General features: G+C 39.2%; 1 protein-coding gene across 2 annotated transcripts in view; it reads left to right on the forward strand.

Annotated features, from left to right (window-relative positions):
* Window positions 1-18672, forward strand: part of ago2 (argonaute RISC catalytic component 2) — a 57940-nt gene extending 39268 nt beyond the window's left edge. For both annotated transcript variants that reach the window (XM_034000183.3, XM_034000185.3), the window contains 13 exons: window positions 305-392; window positions 649-796; window positions 1178-1297; window positions 3116-3238; window positions 3487-3620; window positions 3711-3895; window positions 4357-4516; window positions 5353-5443; window positions 5524-5718; window positions 6979-7113; window positions 8015-8116; window positions 8424-8623; window positions 8965-18672. In XM_034000183.3, coding sequence (XP_033856074.1) covers window positions 305-392; window positions 649-796; window positions 1178-1297; window positions 3116-3238; window positions 3487-3620; window positions 3711-3895; window positions 4357-4516; window positions 5353-5443; window positions 5524-5718; window positions 6979-7113; window positions 8015-8116; window positions 8424-8623; window positions 8965-9073 — 1790 coding nt within the window. In that variant the 3' untranslated portion in view covers window positions 9074-18672. The remainder of the gene's footprint in view (window positions 1-304; window positions 393-648; window positions 797-1177; window positions 1298-3115; window positions 3239-3486; window positions 3621-3710; window positions 3896-4356; window positions 4517-5352; window positions 5444-5523; window positions 5719-6978; window positions 7114-8014; window positions 8117-8423; window positions 8624-8964) is intronic.
* The last annotated feature ends 1816 nt before the right edge of the window (window positions 18673-20488 follow it).

Here is a 20488-nt window from a genome sequence, read left to right on the forward strand (position 1 = left end):
AATGATGATTCTATTTGTATGACTAATAAATGAACTAAATGTAAAGTGTTGAAGGGCTGGGAGTAAAAAATAAAAACAATTAAGATTCGTAAAAATGTGGATAAATCCACAATTCAGCATATCCGTTAATAGACTGCTGTAATAATAGTTTGAGCAGAGGATTAGAAGTCCAGATAATTCTGGGTTCAATCTCCTCTCAAACACTGCCTTGCTGTGTTAGTGTGGGGCAGGAATTCCTACTTTCTACATGTTGAAAATGTTCTTGTGGTTCTAATGGCTGCTGTTGTCTGTTTCCTGTTTGCAGGACTGAAGGTTGAGATAACGCACTGTGGGCAAATGAAGAGAAAATACAGAGTATGCAATGTAACTAGGAGGCCGGCGAGCCACCAAACGTAAGAAATGGGAGAGAAATCTACACGTGACATACTTTCCGTTAAAGGGGATCTAATTCTTATCTGAAAAGACAGTCAAGACTGGCAAGCCAGTCTGCTGTTGATCCTCCTGGAGAAGTTAGTGATGAGAATACAGACTGTGCCTGCAGCTCTGGTTGTATACACTCTCCCTTTGTTATAATGTAGGGGTCTAGGAGTTGGGTTTAAAGGATGTCTTGACGAAGGGGGTTGTAACAGTTCAGTGTTTCTTCTGCAGATTCCCTCTTCAGCAGGAGAATGGACAGACGATTGAATGCACTGTAGCACAGTACTTCAAGGACAAGTACAAGCTTGTCCTCCGCTATCCTCATCTTCCATGTTTACAGGTCGGACAGGAGCAGAAGCACACCTACCTGCCTCTTGAGGCGAGTCATTGAAATCACTATTGCACTACTATGTCATTGTAGATATAACTTCTTGTAATCCTAGTTCATATTGTATTTGTCTTAGTATTTACATTTACTGTAAACTACATTGTAACCCTATACTGACCTGTAACACCTGTATGTCACCTTGGATAAAGACGCTTGCCAAATAAATAATAATAATAATGCGTAATTATTTTTTGCTTTGTTGGTGTAAATTTGGGTCTCCCTCTGATAGTTGGAATATTGTTATTGTTTCAACGTAGTGGGCTTTCTGACAATGACACAGTTGTAATAATAATACGGTTTGCACTTCATGTAATCTGCTTTTCTTTTGATTTTTGCAGTATACTAATCTGACTTGTTTTTGTTCTTGCTCAGGTTTGCAACATAGTGGCAGGACAGAGGTGTATAAAGAAGCTAACAGACAATCAGACTTCTACTATGATCCGCGCCACGGCCCGCTCAGCACCGGACAGGCAGGATGAGATCAGCAAGCTGGTAAGCGTTTCACTGTTGCACAGCTCTGTGTTCATCATCGTCTCGCTGCATTCAAACTGTCAAACAACAAGCAAGTGCTGTACAGTGCAAAACAAATACATACTTAAATAAAAGCAATACCACAATCCACCTGTTCATATTTAAAGCACAATGTTGTTTTATTTGTAATTATTTTATTTACACTGAACAAAAATGTAAACGCAACATGTAAAGTGTTGGTCCCATGTTTCATGAGCTGAAATAAAAGATCCCAGAAATTTTCCATATGCACAAAAAGCTTATTTCTCTCAAATTTTGTGCACAAATTTGTTTACATTCCTGTTAATGAGCATTTCTCCTTTGCCAAGATAATCCATCCACCTGACAGGTGTGGCATATCAAGAAGCTGATTAAACAGCATGATCATTACACAGGTGCACCTTGTGCTGGGGACAATAAAAGGCCACTAAAAAATGTGCAGTTTTGTCACACAACACAATGCCACAGATGTCTCAAGTTTTGAGGGAGCGTGCAATTGGCATGCTGACTGCAGGAATGTCCACCAGAGCTGTTGCCAGAAAATTGAATGTTCATTTCTCTACCATAAGCCGCCTCCAACGTCGTTTTAGAGAATTTGGCAGTACGTCAAACCGGCCTCACAACCGCAGACCACGTGTAACCACGCCAGCCCAGGACCTCCACATCCAGCTTCTTCACCTGTGGGATCGTTTGAGACCAGCCACTCGGACAGCTGATGAAACTGTAGGTTTGCACAACCAAAGAATTTCTGCACAAACTGTCAGAAACCGTCTCAGGGAAGCTCATCTGCGTGCTCATCGTCCTCACCAGGGTCTTGACCTGACTGCAGTTCGGCGTTGTAACCGACATCAGTGGGCAAATGCTCACCTTCGATGGCCACTGGCACGCTGGAGAAGTGTGCTCTTCACGGATGAATCCTGGTTTCAACTCTACCGGGCAGATGGCAGACAGCATGTATGGCGTCGTGTGGGCGAGCGGTTTGCTGATGTCAACGTTCTGAACAGAGTGCCCCATGGTGGCGGTGGGTTTATGGTATGGGCAGGCATAAGATACGGACAACGAACACAATTGCATTTTATCGATGGCAATTTGAATGCACACAGATACTGTGACAAGATCCTGAGGCCCATTGTCGTGCCATTCATCCGCCACCATCACCTCATGTTTCAGCATGATAATGCACGGCCCCATGTCGCAAGGATCTGTACACAATTCCTGGAAGCTGAAAATGTCCCAGTTCTTCCATGGCCTGCATACTCACCAGGCATATCACCTATTGAGCAAGTTTGGGATGCTCTGGATCGACGTGTACGACAGTATGTTCCAGTTCCCGCCAATATCCAGCAACTTCACACAGCCATTGAAGAGGAGTGGGACAACATTCCACAGGCCACAATCAACAGCCTGATCAACTCTATGCGAAGGAGATGTGTCGCGCTGCATGAGGCCCCTACCTTTTTTTTTTAAGGTATCTGTGACCAACAGATGCATATCTGTATTCCCAGTCATGTGAAATCCATAGATTAGGGCCTAATGAATTTATTTCAATTGACTGATTTCCTTATATGAAATGTAACTCAGTAAAATCTTTGAAATTGTTGCATGTTGCGTTTATATTTTTGTTCAGTGTAATTACATTCTTTTTATTATTTGTTTTCTATAGCTAAAAAATGGCTATCACAAACTTGTATTGGTGGTTCATATTTCTAATTTTGTCCACTAAGCTGATCTGGTGCGACCTATAGGCAACTATAATCCAAGATATAATCATTCAGTTCATTTTTTTGTATTTGTCTGTAGATGAGAAGTGCCAACTTTAACAATGATCCTTATGTACGTGAATTTGGAGTAAGGGTCAGAGACGACATGACTGAAGTAAATGGGCGTGTCCTTCAAGCACCTTCCATCCTTTACGGGGGCCGGGTAAGAATATGATTGGCTGTTCTTAATCAAGAATCTGTGCTCTCATACTGGCTTCTGGGCTTCAGGGTGGAACTGTAGCAGCAGCATGGCAGTGGTGTGCAATGTCTTCCACAGAAAGTCCTATCTGGGTTAGGATCTCACTGCTGTGGTGAGCAGCTGATTTTCTGGCAGCTCTTACCTTGAATGATGTGAACATAGCCTGTACCTTTTAATAAAACACTCAGTTGTTTGTCATGTTTTGCTTACAGAATAAGGCGATCGCCACTCCAATCCAGGGAGTCTGGGATATGAGGAACAAACAGTTTCACACTGGAATTGAAATCAAGGTTTGGGCCATTGCCTGCTTTGCTCCCCAGCGACAGTGCACTGAACTCCTACTCAAGTAAGCTGAGCGAGCCCCTGTATTTATTTTTTATTCGTGTGCTTTTAAACTGAGCCCAAGGCAATACCAATGCATGCTGGTTTTCGACAGGGCGTTTACGGACCAGTTGCGCAAGATCTCGCGGGACGCAGGAATGCCAATCCAGGGCCAGCCGTGTTTCTGTAAATACGCGCAAGGAGCGGACAGTGTGGAGCCCATGTTCAAGCACCTGAAATACACCTACCAGGGCTTGCAGCTGGTGGTGGTGATCCTGCCTGGGAAAACACCTGTCTACGGTTAGTATTCATTTCTTTAAAACTGGGGTTGAATTTGCTGGAAGCCCCCTTTTCTTCTTTTTTTATGTACACAAGAAAGGAACTGAATGTGATTGAACCCTGTTCTGAAGGAACCTTGCTTTAGGATTGTTCGTGACCTGGCCCCTTTGTGAACTGTTCAGTGATGTAGGTGATACACAGAGCAGTCTTTGCCATACTGATTATGTTGTGTTTAACCTCTTCTAACCAGCTTTCTTCCTGTGTGTGTGTGTGTGTGTGTGTGTGTGTGTGTGTGTGTGTGTGTTGTGTGTGTGTGTGTGTGTGTGTGTGTGTGTGTGTGAAGAAAATTCTCAGCATTTAAATTTGAAATAAAAGTTCTGCTGAAAGTGTTTGTCTTTTGTTGGGAAGCTGAAGTACTTCAACAATTAAATAAAAGGAAGCTATTCGTCAGTTATTAACTCTCCCCCTCTTTGAACTGGCAGCTGAGGTGAAGCGTGTTGGGGACACAGTCTTGGGAATGGCAACGCAGTGTGTTCAGGTGAAGAATGTGCAGAAAACTACTCCGCAGACCCTCTCAAATCTCTGCCTCAAGATAAATGTCAAGCTTGGAGGAGTCAACAACATATTGTTACCCCAGGGCAGGCGAGTACTTCAGATTTGTTTATATGGGTGTTCTCCGTTTTGAATGCTTTCCATTGCTATTGTGATTTGCGTTAATGCTTATGTGGGTGTTACTGTATATAAGTAATGCCTGTTTTGTGTAGCAATATTAAAGTCCCTAATAAACCAATCAGTTACAGGGATGGAAATAAGACTCCTATTTCATAGCAATTTCAGTTATTCCAGGTTTAATTACAAGCTTCATTAGCCACAGTGTGTGTAGGTAACAGACTCATAGTAAAACCAGGAATGGATCAAACTGCCATGCAAAGGGAGTCTTATTTCTATCCCTTTGTTATAATTAGGGATTCTGATTTTCGGTGCTTTACAGTTGATACCTGTTAAGCCATTCGTGTATCTCAATCATGACTGAAGTGCGTTAATAGTAAAATTGATTGATTTTAATTTTGAGTTTTTCCTGTGAAACAACTAAATAGCCTTAATTTTTCATTTACAAGCAGAAAGTACAAGTGAGATCACAACATGTTAATAAGCGACTAATCTTTATTAAAGCTCAAATGAAAATGAAGTATTTTATGCCGGACACACCATTACAGTCGTTATGCGTAACTGTATTTATATTAATGAAGTTGAGTCGCTTCTGCTTTGAAATGAAAAAATAAGATTTAGAAGCCCATTTATTTGTTTCACAGAGAAAAAAAAAACTTTAATGAAATCAATTTTACTAGTAGTTATGATTTGAGATACACAAATTGCTTAATGAGTATCAGTTGAATTCTTAAAGGAGAGTAGAAGTCAAGGTAAAATGCAGAAAATCAGACTCCCTAGATAATGAAACAATATTACAATTTTTCCAGACCTTTAGTGTTTCAGCAGCCGGTTATATTCCTTGGGGCAGACGTGACACACCCACCAGCCGGAGATGGGAAGAAGCCCTCTATTGCTGCAGTAAGTCCAGTCCTTGCACATCCCAGCTTTGAACCCCACACTATCTCTAGGGTACTAACATCGCCCTCCCTCTTGCTCAGGTTGTTGGCAGCATGGATGCTCACCCCAGCCGTTACTGTGCCACAGTGCGGGTTCAGCAGCATCGTCAGGAGATTATCCAGGATTTGGCTGCTATGGTGAGAGAGCTCTTAATCCAGTTCTACAAATCGACCCGCTTCAAGCCCACTCGCATCATCTTCTACCGCGACGGCATCTCTGAGGGACAGTTTAATCAGGTAAACTGGAGCTGGGGTTCATGTGTTTGGATGCAACACCATCCCTTCCAGGTGTGTGTGTGTGTGTAAAATGGTGTAGCTAATTTTATTAACAACTACATCCACTAACCTTGCACAGCCACTATATTTCATTGCATCACCCTTTTTCTACATGTGCTGAACTTGCAATACCTTTATCTGTGTGGTTCCAGCCTTCTTTTTTAAACAGTACCCCTTCTGTCTGGAAGTTTCATCTCAAGTACCTGGTTGCAATAAAAGGCAACACATTTTTGTTTCATATGCATTTTGTTACAACAGTTTGGGACTGACAGACTGCTGGGCTAGGACAGAATACCAAACAGTAATTCCTAAAACTTTCAATTACAAGCCTTTGGGTGCACAGAATCAAGACAGTATTTGGGAATCTCTTTGAAAACACTTCACTTTCTATTTGGCAAAGTTATTATAAATAATCCAAACTAGTGTTTATCACGTTACCATTTACTACATCTCAGCATGATTGTGTGTGCCATTTTACAACATCAAAAACCTGTAGATAAAACTATAATAACTAGCACTGATAAACTTTTTATTAAAGCCAACATAAAAATGATCCAAAGGGACTCGGTGTAACTTTCTGTCGCTTTGCACTTTCCGTAGACTCTCGCGTTTTCTTCCTTCATTTCTTTTGCAAGAAAGAAATGTATCCACTGGAGAAGCGATACACAGGATAATTTGGATGTACACCTAGGAAACAAATTCAGCCAGCCACTATTACTGGTACTAAATCACAGCCGCACCACATAAATAAAACAAAACCCGTCAAAGTATTGAGTATTGTGATTTATTATTTATTTACCGAAGTATTTATACTTCTAAAAAAGTGATTGTGCTTCAATGATCTGTATTCAATTATAAGACGAGTTAAAAACTGCAAAGTTCATGAGCAGCACAGAGCACCCTGAGCAGAGCTCTGCACAGGAAGAATCACCAGACGCCTGCTTCACCCACCCTAATGTCAGAGTGGAAATCTGCGCAATCAAAATCACGCATGTGTACAGGTGGATGATGATTTTGAAACTGTACAAACCTTTGAACTGCAAAACCAAAAACAAATCTGCATGCACAGTGGTTTAGAGAATATATAATACCCTTAAAAAATTAATAAATGAATGAATAAATTAATAAATAAATCAAGATCATCATTTTCTTTCACTTTCATCTGTATATTTGCATTTGTGAGAACCTCTGCTCTGTAACGATGCTCTCTGCTCTTCCCAGGTGCTTCACCATGAGCTGCTAGCGATTCGTGAGGCGTGTATTAAACTAGAGAAGGATTACCAGCCTGGGATCACCTTCGTCGTGGTCCAGAAACGCCACCACACACGGCTGTTCTGTACGGACAGGAATGAGAGGGTAATACTGGAAGTTACATGTTTTCACTGTACTGTAGTTTATCAATGTTAGCGGTTTTTATTTATTTATTTATTTATTTATTTATTTATTTAGTTTTTAGACTCAGATGCTGTTTTCCATTAACCCTTTGCGGTCCTATGTCAGACCAGGTCCGACATTACAATTTTTCCTTTCCGATCGATGTCAAACCCTGTCCGACATCATCAAAAAGACTTAAAACACAGGGTCTCTAGTCGTTTCTTTTTCAGGAAAAAGCCGAGAAAACCATTCAATGGCCGAGTGAGACTTGAAAAAAAAAAAAAAAAAGGGGGTGGATGCAATACACATAGCCCCGGCGCCACAGACATATCACGGCCATAAACAAACAAGATAGCTGCTTCTGCATCCAGTGCTCAAAGAATATAACTGATATTTGCAGAGCTTTTTGAGATGTTATAGTAATAAAATAATGACTTGGATCGCATTATTGAGGAGTTTGGTGATAAAACAAGTGATCAGGAGATGATTTATCAGTATGCACGACTATGAAGAGGTATGTGATAAATACAGCAAACAAGAGGTGGGGGGGGGGGGGGGGGGGCTGGAGATGCAGTACTGAGTGTCCTGTTGATATGCAGTGCCTTTTAAACCTGTTTCACTGTGAATAAAATTACTTTTAAACAACGCGTCTAAAATAAACTGCACCTGTGAAAATAAATTGGACCTGACGTGCCTGAGACGTGCTGAATAAATGGACCGCAAAGGGTTAAATGTAACCTAGAAGTGAAAAGACTAAGGTTACACCTTGTTTCTATGATATAGGGTATATGTAAGTGTACCTGTAAGTAAGGTGGGGATGCATGGTAATTGCTACATAAGGATGCTACGAGATTTACATTTGTGTGGTTTGTTTTTCTGTCAGGTTGGCAAGAGTGGAAACATCCCTGCAGGAACCACTGTAGACACCAAAATCACCCACCCATCCGAGTTTGATTTCTACCTGTGCAGTCATGCTGGCATTCAGGTATGTACCCCAAGCCAGAGAATTGCAGATGCTGGCTTCCGTCACAGAGGGGGAGTAATAGGTTTGAAATGTTGTCAACTTTAGTTTAGTTACTCTTTCAAGCTGCTGGTATAGCTACACTTCATTAATCAAAATATGACTAATGAAGCTAAGATTTAATTTTGTTGTTGTATTATTCATTCTTGCTGTGTACCCCAACATGGATACATTTTTATACTTTTGTTAAATCCCATGATTGTCAACACTTAAAGCAGAAACAAAAATGAGCACCAAGCTCAGTAAGCAGTTTAACATTTTGCCTTGCTAGGGAACGAGCCGGCCGTCTCACTACCACGTGTTGTGGGATGACAACCATTTTACTTCCGATGAGCTGCAGGTCCTCACCTACCAGCTGTGCCACACCTACGTGCGCTGCACCCGCTCCGTCTCCATCCCGGCCCCTGCTTACTACGCCCACCTGGTCGCGTTCCGAGCGCGCTACCACCTAGTGGACAAGGAGCATGACAGGTATTTTATGTCCGAGTATTGGACTTGCTGGAAAACAATCGGATACCTCAGCATGAACACAGTGATTTTTACATTCACAACATGTTTTATTTTTCATACTGGTATGTTGTCAGCACTCTGCATGTCCTGACCGCATGCGTACGGTTGGTTGCCTGTATGTTTTTTGTTTAAGTAGAAAAAAAGGGCAGCAGAAGGAAGCCCATCCCACCCAAGGCTGGAAAGTTTGTGAGTCACGGTTCACAATCGTTACTTGTGGTTTGATAAACTCATACAGAACGTGTAGGTTTATGTATAATGTATTGCTGTTTAATTGAATGGAACGTTTCCTTTCTTCTCTTCAGTGCTGAAGGAAGCCATACCTCAGGACAGAGCAACGGGCGGGACCAGCAGGCCCTGGCCAAGGCAGTGCAGATTCACCAGGACACTCTGTGCACCATGTACTTTGCTTGACCAGGGGGAGCGGGAGGGACAGGCTAGGTCTGGGTGGAACAGTGGCATTTCTGAACAGAGCTAGGCTCAGATCAGACCATCTGCACTTGGGGAACCCCCCCTCCCCCATTCGTATAACAATAAATCCATGGCAATCATACGCGCACTGTATAGGAGAGGTGTTTCTCTCGAGACGAGGTAGACAGCGCTTACAGAAATGTATATATGTACTTGTTTTTAACAAACCAGTATAAACTAGGGGGAACAGTCACACTTCACACTGCCCCCCACCCCCACCCCCTTATTTCTTAAGATAGCCCTGCTGTGGCGCTTTTATTTTTATTGTTTTAATTATTTAATATCTCTCTAGAGGACAGAATGCTTTTGACTGAAACTAAGAGAAATAAAAACAAACAAAAAGGTATTTTCATAGAAGACCCAATAGAAACCGCGCCATCCTCCCCTATTTTAATTTTGAGAAATGCAGTGCTACATCCGTTTTGTGTAGCATGTTCATGCATCCTAGTGTTGAGCTTCTTCATAAAGTAAATGTTTCTTTTTTGTATGTTTTGTTTGTCTTGATACACTCTGTGTGTGCAAAGGCTTTCACAATGGTACAGTGCAGCCTGTGCATCCTAGCAGACGAGATGTAAAACTCCGCTGAAACTGCTGGCTTTCATGGAAATAGAGTTGGATCCAGTGGGCATTATCTGAAGAGCCCCTTTGCACACTGTGGCTTGCTAGTATGCTCACAGCAGCAATGAGAATATCTCCCCTTTCTAGTTGTTTTATTTATAAGTGACTGCCCTGAAGACACAAGGAAAGCAGACAGTACAGACAGGTATAGTTGGCTTTTCGTCTAAAGCGTTTTGAATCTGAAGGGGGTAGTTCTGGCAGGAAAGCATTCCTAGCACCTTGCATAGGCCGGTCTCCCAGCACCGTTCATTGCATTCATGTTTTGTTGGTGGTCACAGTTAAAGATGCTGTTATGAAGGTACCCCCCTCCCCCATTAAGCTCAGTGTTTATGTGTTTCGTTTGGTTTTTCCTCTTGTACTGGCACAGGTGTAAGTATTAGCGAAGTGACCGAGATATTGGACATTTAAAGATTTGTTTTGCATGTAAACTTATTTATTAGACTAGTGAATTTTTTCTCCTATTTTTTGTATTGTAAGTTAATTTGAACATTTAAGTCCATATTAAATCTGTACTAATAGAAAAATGAAGGTCAGCCAATGTCTTTTTTTTATTTTAATGAACCCTTCTCTAACTGTAGTGCTTTTACCGTATGCATTCACATTGCTGAAACTACAGTGCATACTGGAGGCGGTGCTATCTTTTTTAATTGATGTATCTTAACCACACCAGGGAGTTGCTTGAGTATTTTTGATTTTCGACTTCTGTACTGTGAAGTGGATTTAATGAAATTCAGAGAACAGTGTGATTCTCACATCTACATAAACATCTCTTCACTGCTGTATATTTTGAGTTTGAAATGTTGGTTGTAGCATCACTTCATTGTTTTTATACTGTTTGGTTATTTGTGCATTGTGTTTATGTATTAAGTGACAAGTGTGGATTTGACTTGCTGTACCTCTTGCTGTTCATTTTGTTTTAGGATTATTTGGATTGTAAAGTGTTTTTTTTTGTAGCAAAACACACGTTTACACAGCAGAGAAGTATTTTAAATAGGGAATGCAATTCCTAATAACTAAGGTTCCACATGCCTTTTTAAAATTTAATTGTTTAACCCTGTACTGCTCAAGGTAGTCTCTTTTTATTTATGTAAAGCTGATTTTATTTTATTATAAATCACTTTTTTCAGATTTTTATGCACAGTTTTATGTAATCTACAAGCTACATTTTGTTTGTGTAGTGCACCGTTTGAATTTAAAAAGCTTACAGAAGCATTTAGGATAAATGTGTGCAATGCTTGATAGTGTAGTTATTTTTAATATATGGTTATAGAAGTTGGAATTGAAAATAGATGTGCTTAGGTCATTTTAATTGGTGCGTAAGTGCAGCTAATTGTTCCAGCCCAATGTTAACACAGTGGAAGAATGATCATGTTCCAATGTTAACACAGTGGAAGAATGATCATGTTCTAGAACCTAGCCCAATGTTAACACAGTTCAAGAATGATCATGTTCCAATGTTAACACAGTGGAAGAATGATCATGTTCTAGTGTTAACACAGTGGAAGAATGATCATGTTCTAGCCCAATGTTAACACAGTTCAAGAATGATCATGTTCCAATGTTAACACAGTGGAAGAATGATCATGTTCTAGCCCAATGTTAACACAGTTCAAGAATGATCATGTTCCAATGTTAACACAGTGGAAGAATGATCATGTTCTAGCCCAATGTTAACACAGTGGAAGAATGATCATGTTCCAATGTTAACACAGTGGAAGAATGATCATGTTCCAGCCCAATGTTAAAATTCAGTTTGATCAAATGATGTGTTGTTTATGAATCTTAAAAAGAATCAAAGTTGTAATCGTAGTAATTTAAAATACTACAGAAATGATGACTGTTCATAGTCTTGAGTATCTATTGCTTTGCCTTGGTTTACTTCTTAAGGGGAATTCCTATCAACTCCTTAGATAGCCAGTTAGACGACAATATGTTTGCATAAAACTAAAAACGGCACATTTAGCACAATTCTAGTCTACTTCTGTTAGCAGTCAGATCATCCTAACACTGTGAATTCAACATATCCATTATCCAGAGCCTCCATATTCACTGAAGTGATCAGACTGGAATTTCAGATATCCTGTAAGTCAGTGCGCATGTTGATGGAGAGAACTCCTCTCAGCTGTGTCTGCATAGTGTTTGTAGTTGAGGGGTTTCACAATAGAGGAGGGAGTGGGCGGGCTGATACACCAGGGAAAATGAGCCGTTAGACTTGATGTGCAGTACAAATTTGGCCAATTTCCTCCGTTAACATATCATGGGGGTTCTTAGCAGTAAACATGTTATAAAGTATATTGCCTGCCAGCTGTAAGGACATATGCTCTGGACCAACAGCTCCCTCCATGTCTCTGATCTGCCCAGCTCTGTTCAGTGTAGATGCATTGCCAACAGTTTGCAAGAAAATGACCTGTTTACTTGCACTTAAGAGAATTGTTATACTGAAAAGCAAGCGGATGTGTGTATTTTCAGCCAAAAGACAACATTTACCTTGTAGGAAGCTTTTTTGTTTTTTTCTCAGCAGGAAAGGGTTCAAGTACCTAGACTTGTCTGCCTGTGGCAGCTCTGTACTGTATAAAGGGTTTGGGCAATGACAGCGAAAGCTGTTTGTGTTCATTTAAATGGCTGTGTAATTTTCATATCATGAAGCCTCCTTGCTTACTCCCATAATTTTTTAGTTTTTTATTTGGATGGGTATCAAACAAGGATAGGCTTGTTAGTAGAGCGCTGTGACAACAGGCCAACGCCCTAGACATCAAGGGTCAATTGCAATGTATGGAGCTGTGGACTAAACCGTGTGCTAGCTGGTGTGATATGATGTGAGGATCATCTCCAGTTAAACAACGTGCTACCTGGTACGATATGATGTGAGGATCATCTCCAGTTAAGCCCAAACTCAGAACTATCTTCACCCCAATTGCAATGTAAAAACGCAGTGATCCCAACCTTTAGCACAGACCTCGGAGTTAAACTGGTCATTCCCTTCCTGTTTGGAAAAGTGGGGGAGGGGGGCAGAATGAATGATTTCGTATTTCCTCAATGTTCCCTCCTGCTTGTAAAGAACTACTATTATCAGTGTTGTCCTTGCAATATTTATTTTATTAAACCGCAGTAACTAAGTTGTGTACTACTGCTAAAATACATTAATTCTAAAATTAAAATTAATTAAACAAGTTGTGTAGCAAGACGTGTTGTAATTAATACATTTAAATCTTACTAATTATTCATTTTGAAGAAAGAGATATACAAATGAATGAATTACAAATAGTACAAAGTTACCCACGCTGATGGATTATATTACACTGGGGGTTAGTTTGTTCCCGATCCCTCCAGATCTCCCCCCCACACACACACCAAATGCATAAAAGATTTTCTTTACAGTTATACAAAATATATACTGTAAAGACCTTGCAAGAAATGAAATCTAATCTTGTTTCTACGAAAGGGACCCTTTACGCATTGGCACCAGTGAGCTGGATAACAAGGTTCTGATAACACACATTTTGAGTACATTGCAATTGACCCCAGAGGCTGGTTTGACTGAGTCCCTTTCCAGGACTGTCAGTGTGCTGAAATGAGGTCTCATTAACACCTCACAGCTGGTAGCAGGCCTGTCCTAAGAGTGACTGGAGGGCCTTTTTTATATAACAGTGCAAATCTGTAAATGTTTTCTTGTATTTTAATAACGGGGTTCTACAGCAGGACCCTGGGTTTGGGAGACTTTCTGTTTGCAGATTTCACAGTGGGACTTTCTCCCATATAAATAACTCAGAAGTTGGAACAATTGTATTAATCTTTTTTTTTTTTTTAAAGCCTATGATATGCCTAAAGATATGCCTATGATATGCCCATTTAAGATGTTTCACTGCATGCTCCTTTTCAGGGGAGAGGATAACTGGTATAGTATGATAATAAGGTTCTTTTAAATAAGGTCTGCTGTTTGACGTGGTCATCTGCTTTTGTGTGTATTGAGGTGGCATGGTCTGCCCATTTATAACGGGGCTATATGAGAAATGTAGTTTTGTTTTTATTTATTTTTCCATTCTTTACAGATCTCTTGTTTGAGCCAAAGCAGCAGTGTAAAACATGTGGGGAGAGTGAGCATTTTTAGGAAGTCATGCAGAGTTGTATTTTTTGTTTGTTTTTGTTTTCAAATTCCAGATGACCTATTTTTTATATGTTTCAATATATATATATATATATATATATATATATATATATATATATATATATATATATATATATATAAGGGGTTAAAACCTGCAAGGTGTATTATACTGTAAATACATACCGGTATCTTACCAGTCTATGCAGTATGTTTATATAGATCAGATTCTACCTCCTATAAGGACTTCTCTTCCTGCTCTTGTCTGGGAGCTGCAGATTTTCTGTGTTTCTCTGGGGTGGGGGGTGTAAAGAAAAACCCAACATAGCTATCATAAGTTAGTAGAATTGTGTCCGTTCTCAGCCTTGAATATCTGTGCACTCTTTATGCAGTCTGACTTTAGGCATGTCATAGAGCGATACTAACACAACTGTATAAGACTAACCAATGTCGGTGGCTATTTTTCAAGAGCCAAATGATGGCACATTTTGTAGCCTTTTTCTTCAGAGATTTAGATTTTTCTTGGAAACCAGCTTGTCAACCAACATTCCATTTCTCTCTCTCTCTCTCTCTCTCTCTCTCTCTCTCTCTCTCTCATAATATATATATATATATATATATATATATATATATATATATATATATATATATATATATATATAAAATAAATAATGTATGTACACTTTAAAGAAAGTAGCTTTGTAGACTTGTTCCAGCATCCTGAGCTTAAATACAGACTGCCATTGTGATTTATAATAACCCTAATAATAAGGTATGTGTGTGAGTGTGTATGTGTGGGGAGAGACGCTGGGATTGTACTTTTATATTTAACTGTAAATGGGGTCCCATGACAAATCGGACAAATTGCTATTGACCTGAAACAAACAAAAGGTGCTTTTGGATAAAAACCTGAACTGTAACTGCAATTGAATTGAGCAGTTCTTGCTGTTGTGCTTTTTAATACTGCATCACAAAATGAAGCTTTCCTTTTAATATCTGTATTTATCCACAACATCTCTGGTTTAGGGGGCGAGGGCAGATTGGATCCCTCTATTGACTGGCAGGAAAGGGCTGACCTCTCCGTTCAAGGGAGGGCCACTAAAACATACCCTGTCTGACACTGCTGCTGCTGCCCCATGGAAGGTCTGTGATGCAGTACTGTTACAATGTGCTTTGAAATACACAGCTCTGTTCCAATCCCCATTAAATCAGAGATGTTAAACAGAACAAACACAACAAGCAGAAAGAATGTACTTTGCAAAAAGCCAGCATTTTTTATGTTTTTTAATGTATATAACTGACAGAAGTCCTAAGGGTAATTTATACACAAATAATCACAATACACTGGCATCAAAATGGCACAAATAAATAAATATTTAATGTCATATTTAATGTGTGCTGTTTTTTATGTATGTTTGTTTACTTCAGTGGATGAAAGACCCCTTGAATTTGTATTTTTTAAATGATTATGGCAGAGAGAAGCTTTGTTACCTTCATAGTGTATTGTTTATGTGATGTTTTTCACAGAAGACAAGGAACTGTATGTGCTTTCCTTTTCTCAGTGTCACTGGACATGTCCAGAAGTTTCCAAGCGGTTAATGTGTTTATCCCATGGGTAAAAAGATTTTGGAACTTACCCGCCTTTTACAAACAAATGGGGTTGTGAACGATCTTAAATGTAAGTTCAGCAAATAAACAAAGAAAACAACAAAGACGTTTGTACCACAAGATGAATGTGTGAAAGAGTGATAGCTGGATTAGATACTGACCAATAAAAATTACGTATCAGAGAATTGAATCTTTTATTAAGCCACAGAAAATCAAACTTACTGTTTTATAAATTTGAGCTATAGATGCAATAAACACATTAACCAATCCCTCTGCATTTTGAGAACTTGACCATTTTGATCAATTTAACTTGTATTTATGTGTCTTCTCTGCAGCCAGAGAGTTAAAAAGTGTTTTGCTCTTCTGGAACTGGAACAGTAATGCATCCACTGAGTGTCACAGGCATGCTGAGCAGAGGGCTGGCAACAGTTCACTTCTCCTGTCTGATAAATAGTGGAAAAGTTTACCCAGTTGCTCAAGCCTTATAATTTCTGTTTTTGTGAACCAAGTATACTGTACTTTTTGTAAGGTAACAAAACCATCTATTTGCAGTGTTTATTCTTGTAGTACGCACTGCCTCGTTGGGGTCTGATTTGAGGTCCTGTTTTTAATCCGTTTCATCTCCACTGAAGTCTTTCTTTTTCAATATTAACAGTATCTGAACTTTACTTGCATAGCAGGCATAGATACAAAATAATAATAATGAAGACTGCATGCTAATGTTAAGCTGTTTTTGGGTAAATAATAGAGTTCCTTTTAGATGGGAGGAGAAAAATCTAAGGTGTAATTTTAACAGTGGTCTGAAACCATGTACTGTGTTTCCATATCTGGCTGGTGGTCACTTGGTTTTGGTGGCTTCCATTAACACCCCCACCTGCATTGCTGATTAACAGTGCAATTCAGTCTGCACTCTCAACAGGGTCTTTTACAAAGCTTCACAACTTCTATTGATTAGATCTCTGGTAAAGCTCTGGAAATAAAAAAAATAAAGAGGTGCATCACAACACGCTGTGCCTAATGACGTGTACAACATCATTTACCAGAGTAAAACATTGGGTGATCTGGGATTCGTGTGTTCCTGTACAATCCAGTTACCCCTGGCAAATGGCAGATATTCTGTGTGTATTACTCTACTTCATCCACAGAGACCTGACATCTGCCTGATCCCTAAAACAAATTTTTACAAAGCTCCAAGTATATTTCACAACCTGATGGTATAATTATCCGTTATTTAAAACAAAAACACATGCTAAAGAAATAATATATTTAAAAACAGATGTAAATGCAATTCACACTATTAAAAATAAGCAAAACCCCTTTAAAGTAAGTGAAGGTGCACAAAGTACTCTTGTATTTATGTTGTAGTTTCTGCATTACTTTAAAGGGGTTTTTGTGTGTATAAAATGTGTTATTTTTGCTCCAGGCATTAGTACAGTGGGGTGACCCAGATTTTTTTTTCTTTCTACAAACTGTGGATCTACCTCAGAATAAATGTCAGGTGCTAAAAATTATAATCCCTAATTTTTTTAACAAATAAATGCATCAAATACAAATGAAATGGTGACCAAACAAGTAGCCAGCACACAGAGTGAAAGGATGTAGTGCTTATACTTTCTGTCTGTACATTTTAATTGATGGTCTCTCTTAAGGGATGTTTTCTTAAACGTATGCGCTTCATCGGAGTTCAGGGGACCAATCTTTTCACTGAAAATAAATTGAGGGGGTTGTTGCATTTATTTGAAAATGTAGTATATGGTAAAATTGGGGTGTAGGTTTTGGTCAACTAACACTAGTTCAAATTGGGCCCCGCCACCATAGATCTCTGCTGAGGGATATATGTAAGAGTAATGTCTGTGTACTGAATTTTGTAAAAGATACATTTCATATTACATTATTTTAATGCACACTGTGTGCTAATAGTAGATTGATAATGTAATAAAATTGCATTTTAAAAGCATAACTATTTCAATTGGAGGTACAAAAAAGCCTGTTTTGTGGGGGAATGGTTTATTTTATTTCTTTTTTGTGAGGATACTGAATAGAAAATGTAGTTTATGTTCATTACATGGTCTTGGCTGAAAACATCCCTTACATTTTTATTTGTGCCTTTTTGAACAACCATTTCCCCCTATTTTTAGCTGTAGCGTGTGTCTAGATCTTGTGTTTCATGTCTATCTATAGAGTTAGATAGATCTCTGACAGTAACTTACCATGCATCCTTGAATATGCTGCATAGAGTGGTCAGTATTTGTGTGTTGCACTTTCTAAGCAGTTAATTGCCTAATCAGCTGGGCAAAATAAATGAAATTAGGTATTCTGCTAAATAGAGTAAATAAATAATAAAAACCATGAACTTGCAGAATTTTGTAAAATATATACAAAGTACCTCATAAGCCTCATATATGCTGCATTGATTGTGTCTGATTTAGTTTTGTGCCCTCTTCTGTACTCCATATCCAATATACCATTTAAAAAAGAAGGGGGTTCTCTTGTGTTTTATGTGAGGGTTGACAGTCACAGGGTACTGTGCATGGAGCCTGTTTGTAAAAAGATGTTCTTTGTGAAAGTGGGCTGCAGTCTACTGCACTACAAAGTTGTATGTGTTTGAGGTGCAAAGAATCTCATTGTGTCTTGGGATTTCATCTCCAGTGCAGCTATGATGTAAAAACTCTGACACCAAAGGCATGGTGGGCTGGCAGTGATGGGCAGTGTCTGTATGTGTGGGGTGGGGCGCCTCTGCCACAGACCTGTGCTATAGCTACCTCCATAAACCATGTTTTTTTAACAAGGACACAGAAAATGAGATTTGGAGCATTAAAAGATGCATGGTATTATGTCTGATCAGTGACCATTGGTTCTATTAAGGCATACTGCACACTCACCTATTGAAAGTTGACCTGCACATTTCAGATGCGATTCCATTCCTGTATATGTTCTTTACCACATGCCAAAATGAATAGTGAACATTCCTGTGAGGTTTTAATGGTTCTTTCTGTCTTTCATTTTCACTGCTGAGCTCATTGTTGGAAATAGTGTATGTGACTGAGCATGGATTAATTTCCATTTGTTCAGTACAATTTAAAAAAACAACTCCAACATGCTGTAAGCCCCTTCAGAACATAGTGTGAATATGTATCGCTTTGAGTTAATATAGTTCACTTTTTTTCTGCCTAACCTGTATATTACATTCTTAATAAAAAAAATGAAAAATCAACTTGTCATGTCTTTTTTTTCTCTCTCACTTAATCACCTGAGTGGGGGATTCATAATCTTGAAAGAATCTAAATGTTGAAAAGGTGTCAAATCTCTGAAGGCATGTACAGTATACATTATTACCTGTAGTTTTATAGCTAAATCAGATATTTGCAGCAGTTCAATTTCAGCTGTGCATTTTTTTTTTTACTCTTTGGGACACACTCTGAACACGCACATTGTAAGCATGTGTCCAGCACATGGGGTCCTTCTGTAAAGACGGTAACATTGGGTTGTTTAATTTTATATATATTGGTATTACTGAATACTATCATCATTCTTTTACACAAAGCCATTTCACAAATCAATTTCACAAACACAAAGCCATTTCACAAACCCATTACACAAACACAAATCCATTACGAACACAAAGCCATTTCACAAACCCATTGTGAACACAAACCCATTTCACAAACACAGCCATTTCCCAAACACATTACACAAACCCATTACACAAAGCCATTTCCCAAACCCATTACACAAACACAGCTATTTCCCAAACCCACTACACAAACACAAACCCATTACACAAGCCATTTCACAAACACAAACCCATTACACAAGCAATTTCACAAAGAAAGTAATTTCAAAATCAAAACCCATTACACAAACACAAACCTATTTCACAAACCCATTACAAACAGAACCCCATTTCACAAGCCCATTACACAAGCCACTTCACAAACCCATTACATAATAAAGCCATTTCACAAACATAAACCCATTACACAAACACAAATCCAGTTCACAAACCCATTACAAGCAGAAACCCATTTCACAAACAAACCCATTACAAACACAAAGCTATTTCAAAAGACCATTACACAAACCCATTACACAAACACAAAGCTATTTCAAAAGACCATTACACAAACCCATTACACAAACACAAAGCTATTTCAAAAGACCATTACACAAACCCATTACACAAACACAAAGCTATTTCAAAAGACCATTACACAAACCCATTACATAAACACAAAGCTATTTCACAAACACAAACCCATTACAAACAGAAACCCATTTCACAAGCCCAAGCCAATTTCACAAACCCATACACAAACACAAACCCAAGCCCATTACACAAACAGAAACCCATTTCACAAACTCCTTTCACAGGTACGGTGCAAGTATTTTACATTTTATAGCGCATTTATTAGAAATGCTGAACAAACATAACATTCAGAGAGCATCCTGTTCTTTCCAGAGGTAATGTTACACTGCACGCGTTTTCTGTGTGAATTCCTCAAACCAGGTTTAAAGCAGGTATGCAGTGCTGGCTGGTGTAAAGGGTGCATTGACTTGCACTGCATAAAGAGTGCTGGAATTGTACCTGATTAAAGCAGGTATGCAGTGCTGGCTGGTGTAAAGGGTGCATTGACTTGCACTGCATGAAGAGTGCTGGAATTGTACCTGATTAAAGCAGGTATGCAGTGCTGGCTGGTGTAAAGGGTGCATTGACTTGCACTGCATGAAGAGTGCTGGAATTGTACCTGATTAAAGCAGGTATGCAGTGCTGGCTGGTGTAAAGGGTGCATTGACTTGCACTGCATGAAGAGTGCTGGAATTGTACCTGATTAAAGCAGGTATGCAGTGCTGGCTAGTGCATTGACTTGCACTGCATGAAGAGTGGGGGGAAATAACAATGCATTGTATTATTTAGCCAGGATAAATTGGGTAGTTATTTCACTTCCATCTGTTTTTGCATCATTACTGCTAATTACCAGCTGACCTGCTTGAGATCAGTCGATTGAATGGGACGTTATCAAGCAAAAATC

The sequence above is a fragment of the Acipenser ruthenus genome, chromosome 4 (assembly GCF_902713425.1).
Source record: "Acipenser ruthenus chromosome 4, fAciRut3.2 maternal haplotype, whole genome shotgun sequence".
Lineage (NCBI taxonomy): Eukaryota > Metazoa > Chordata > Actinopteri > Acipenseriformes > Acipenseridae > Acipenser > Acipenser ruthenus.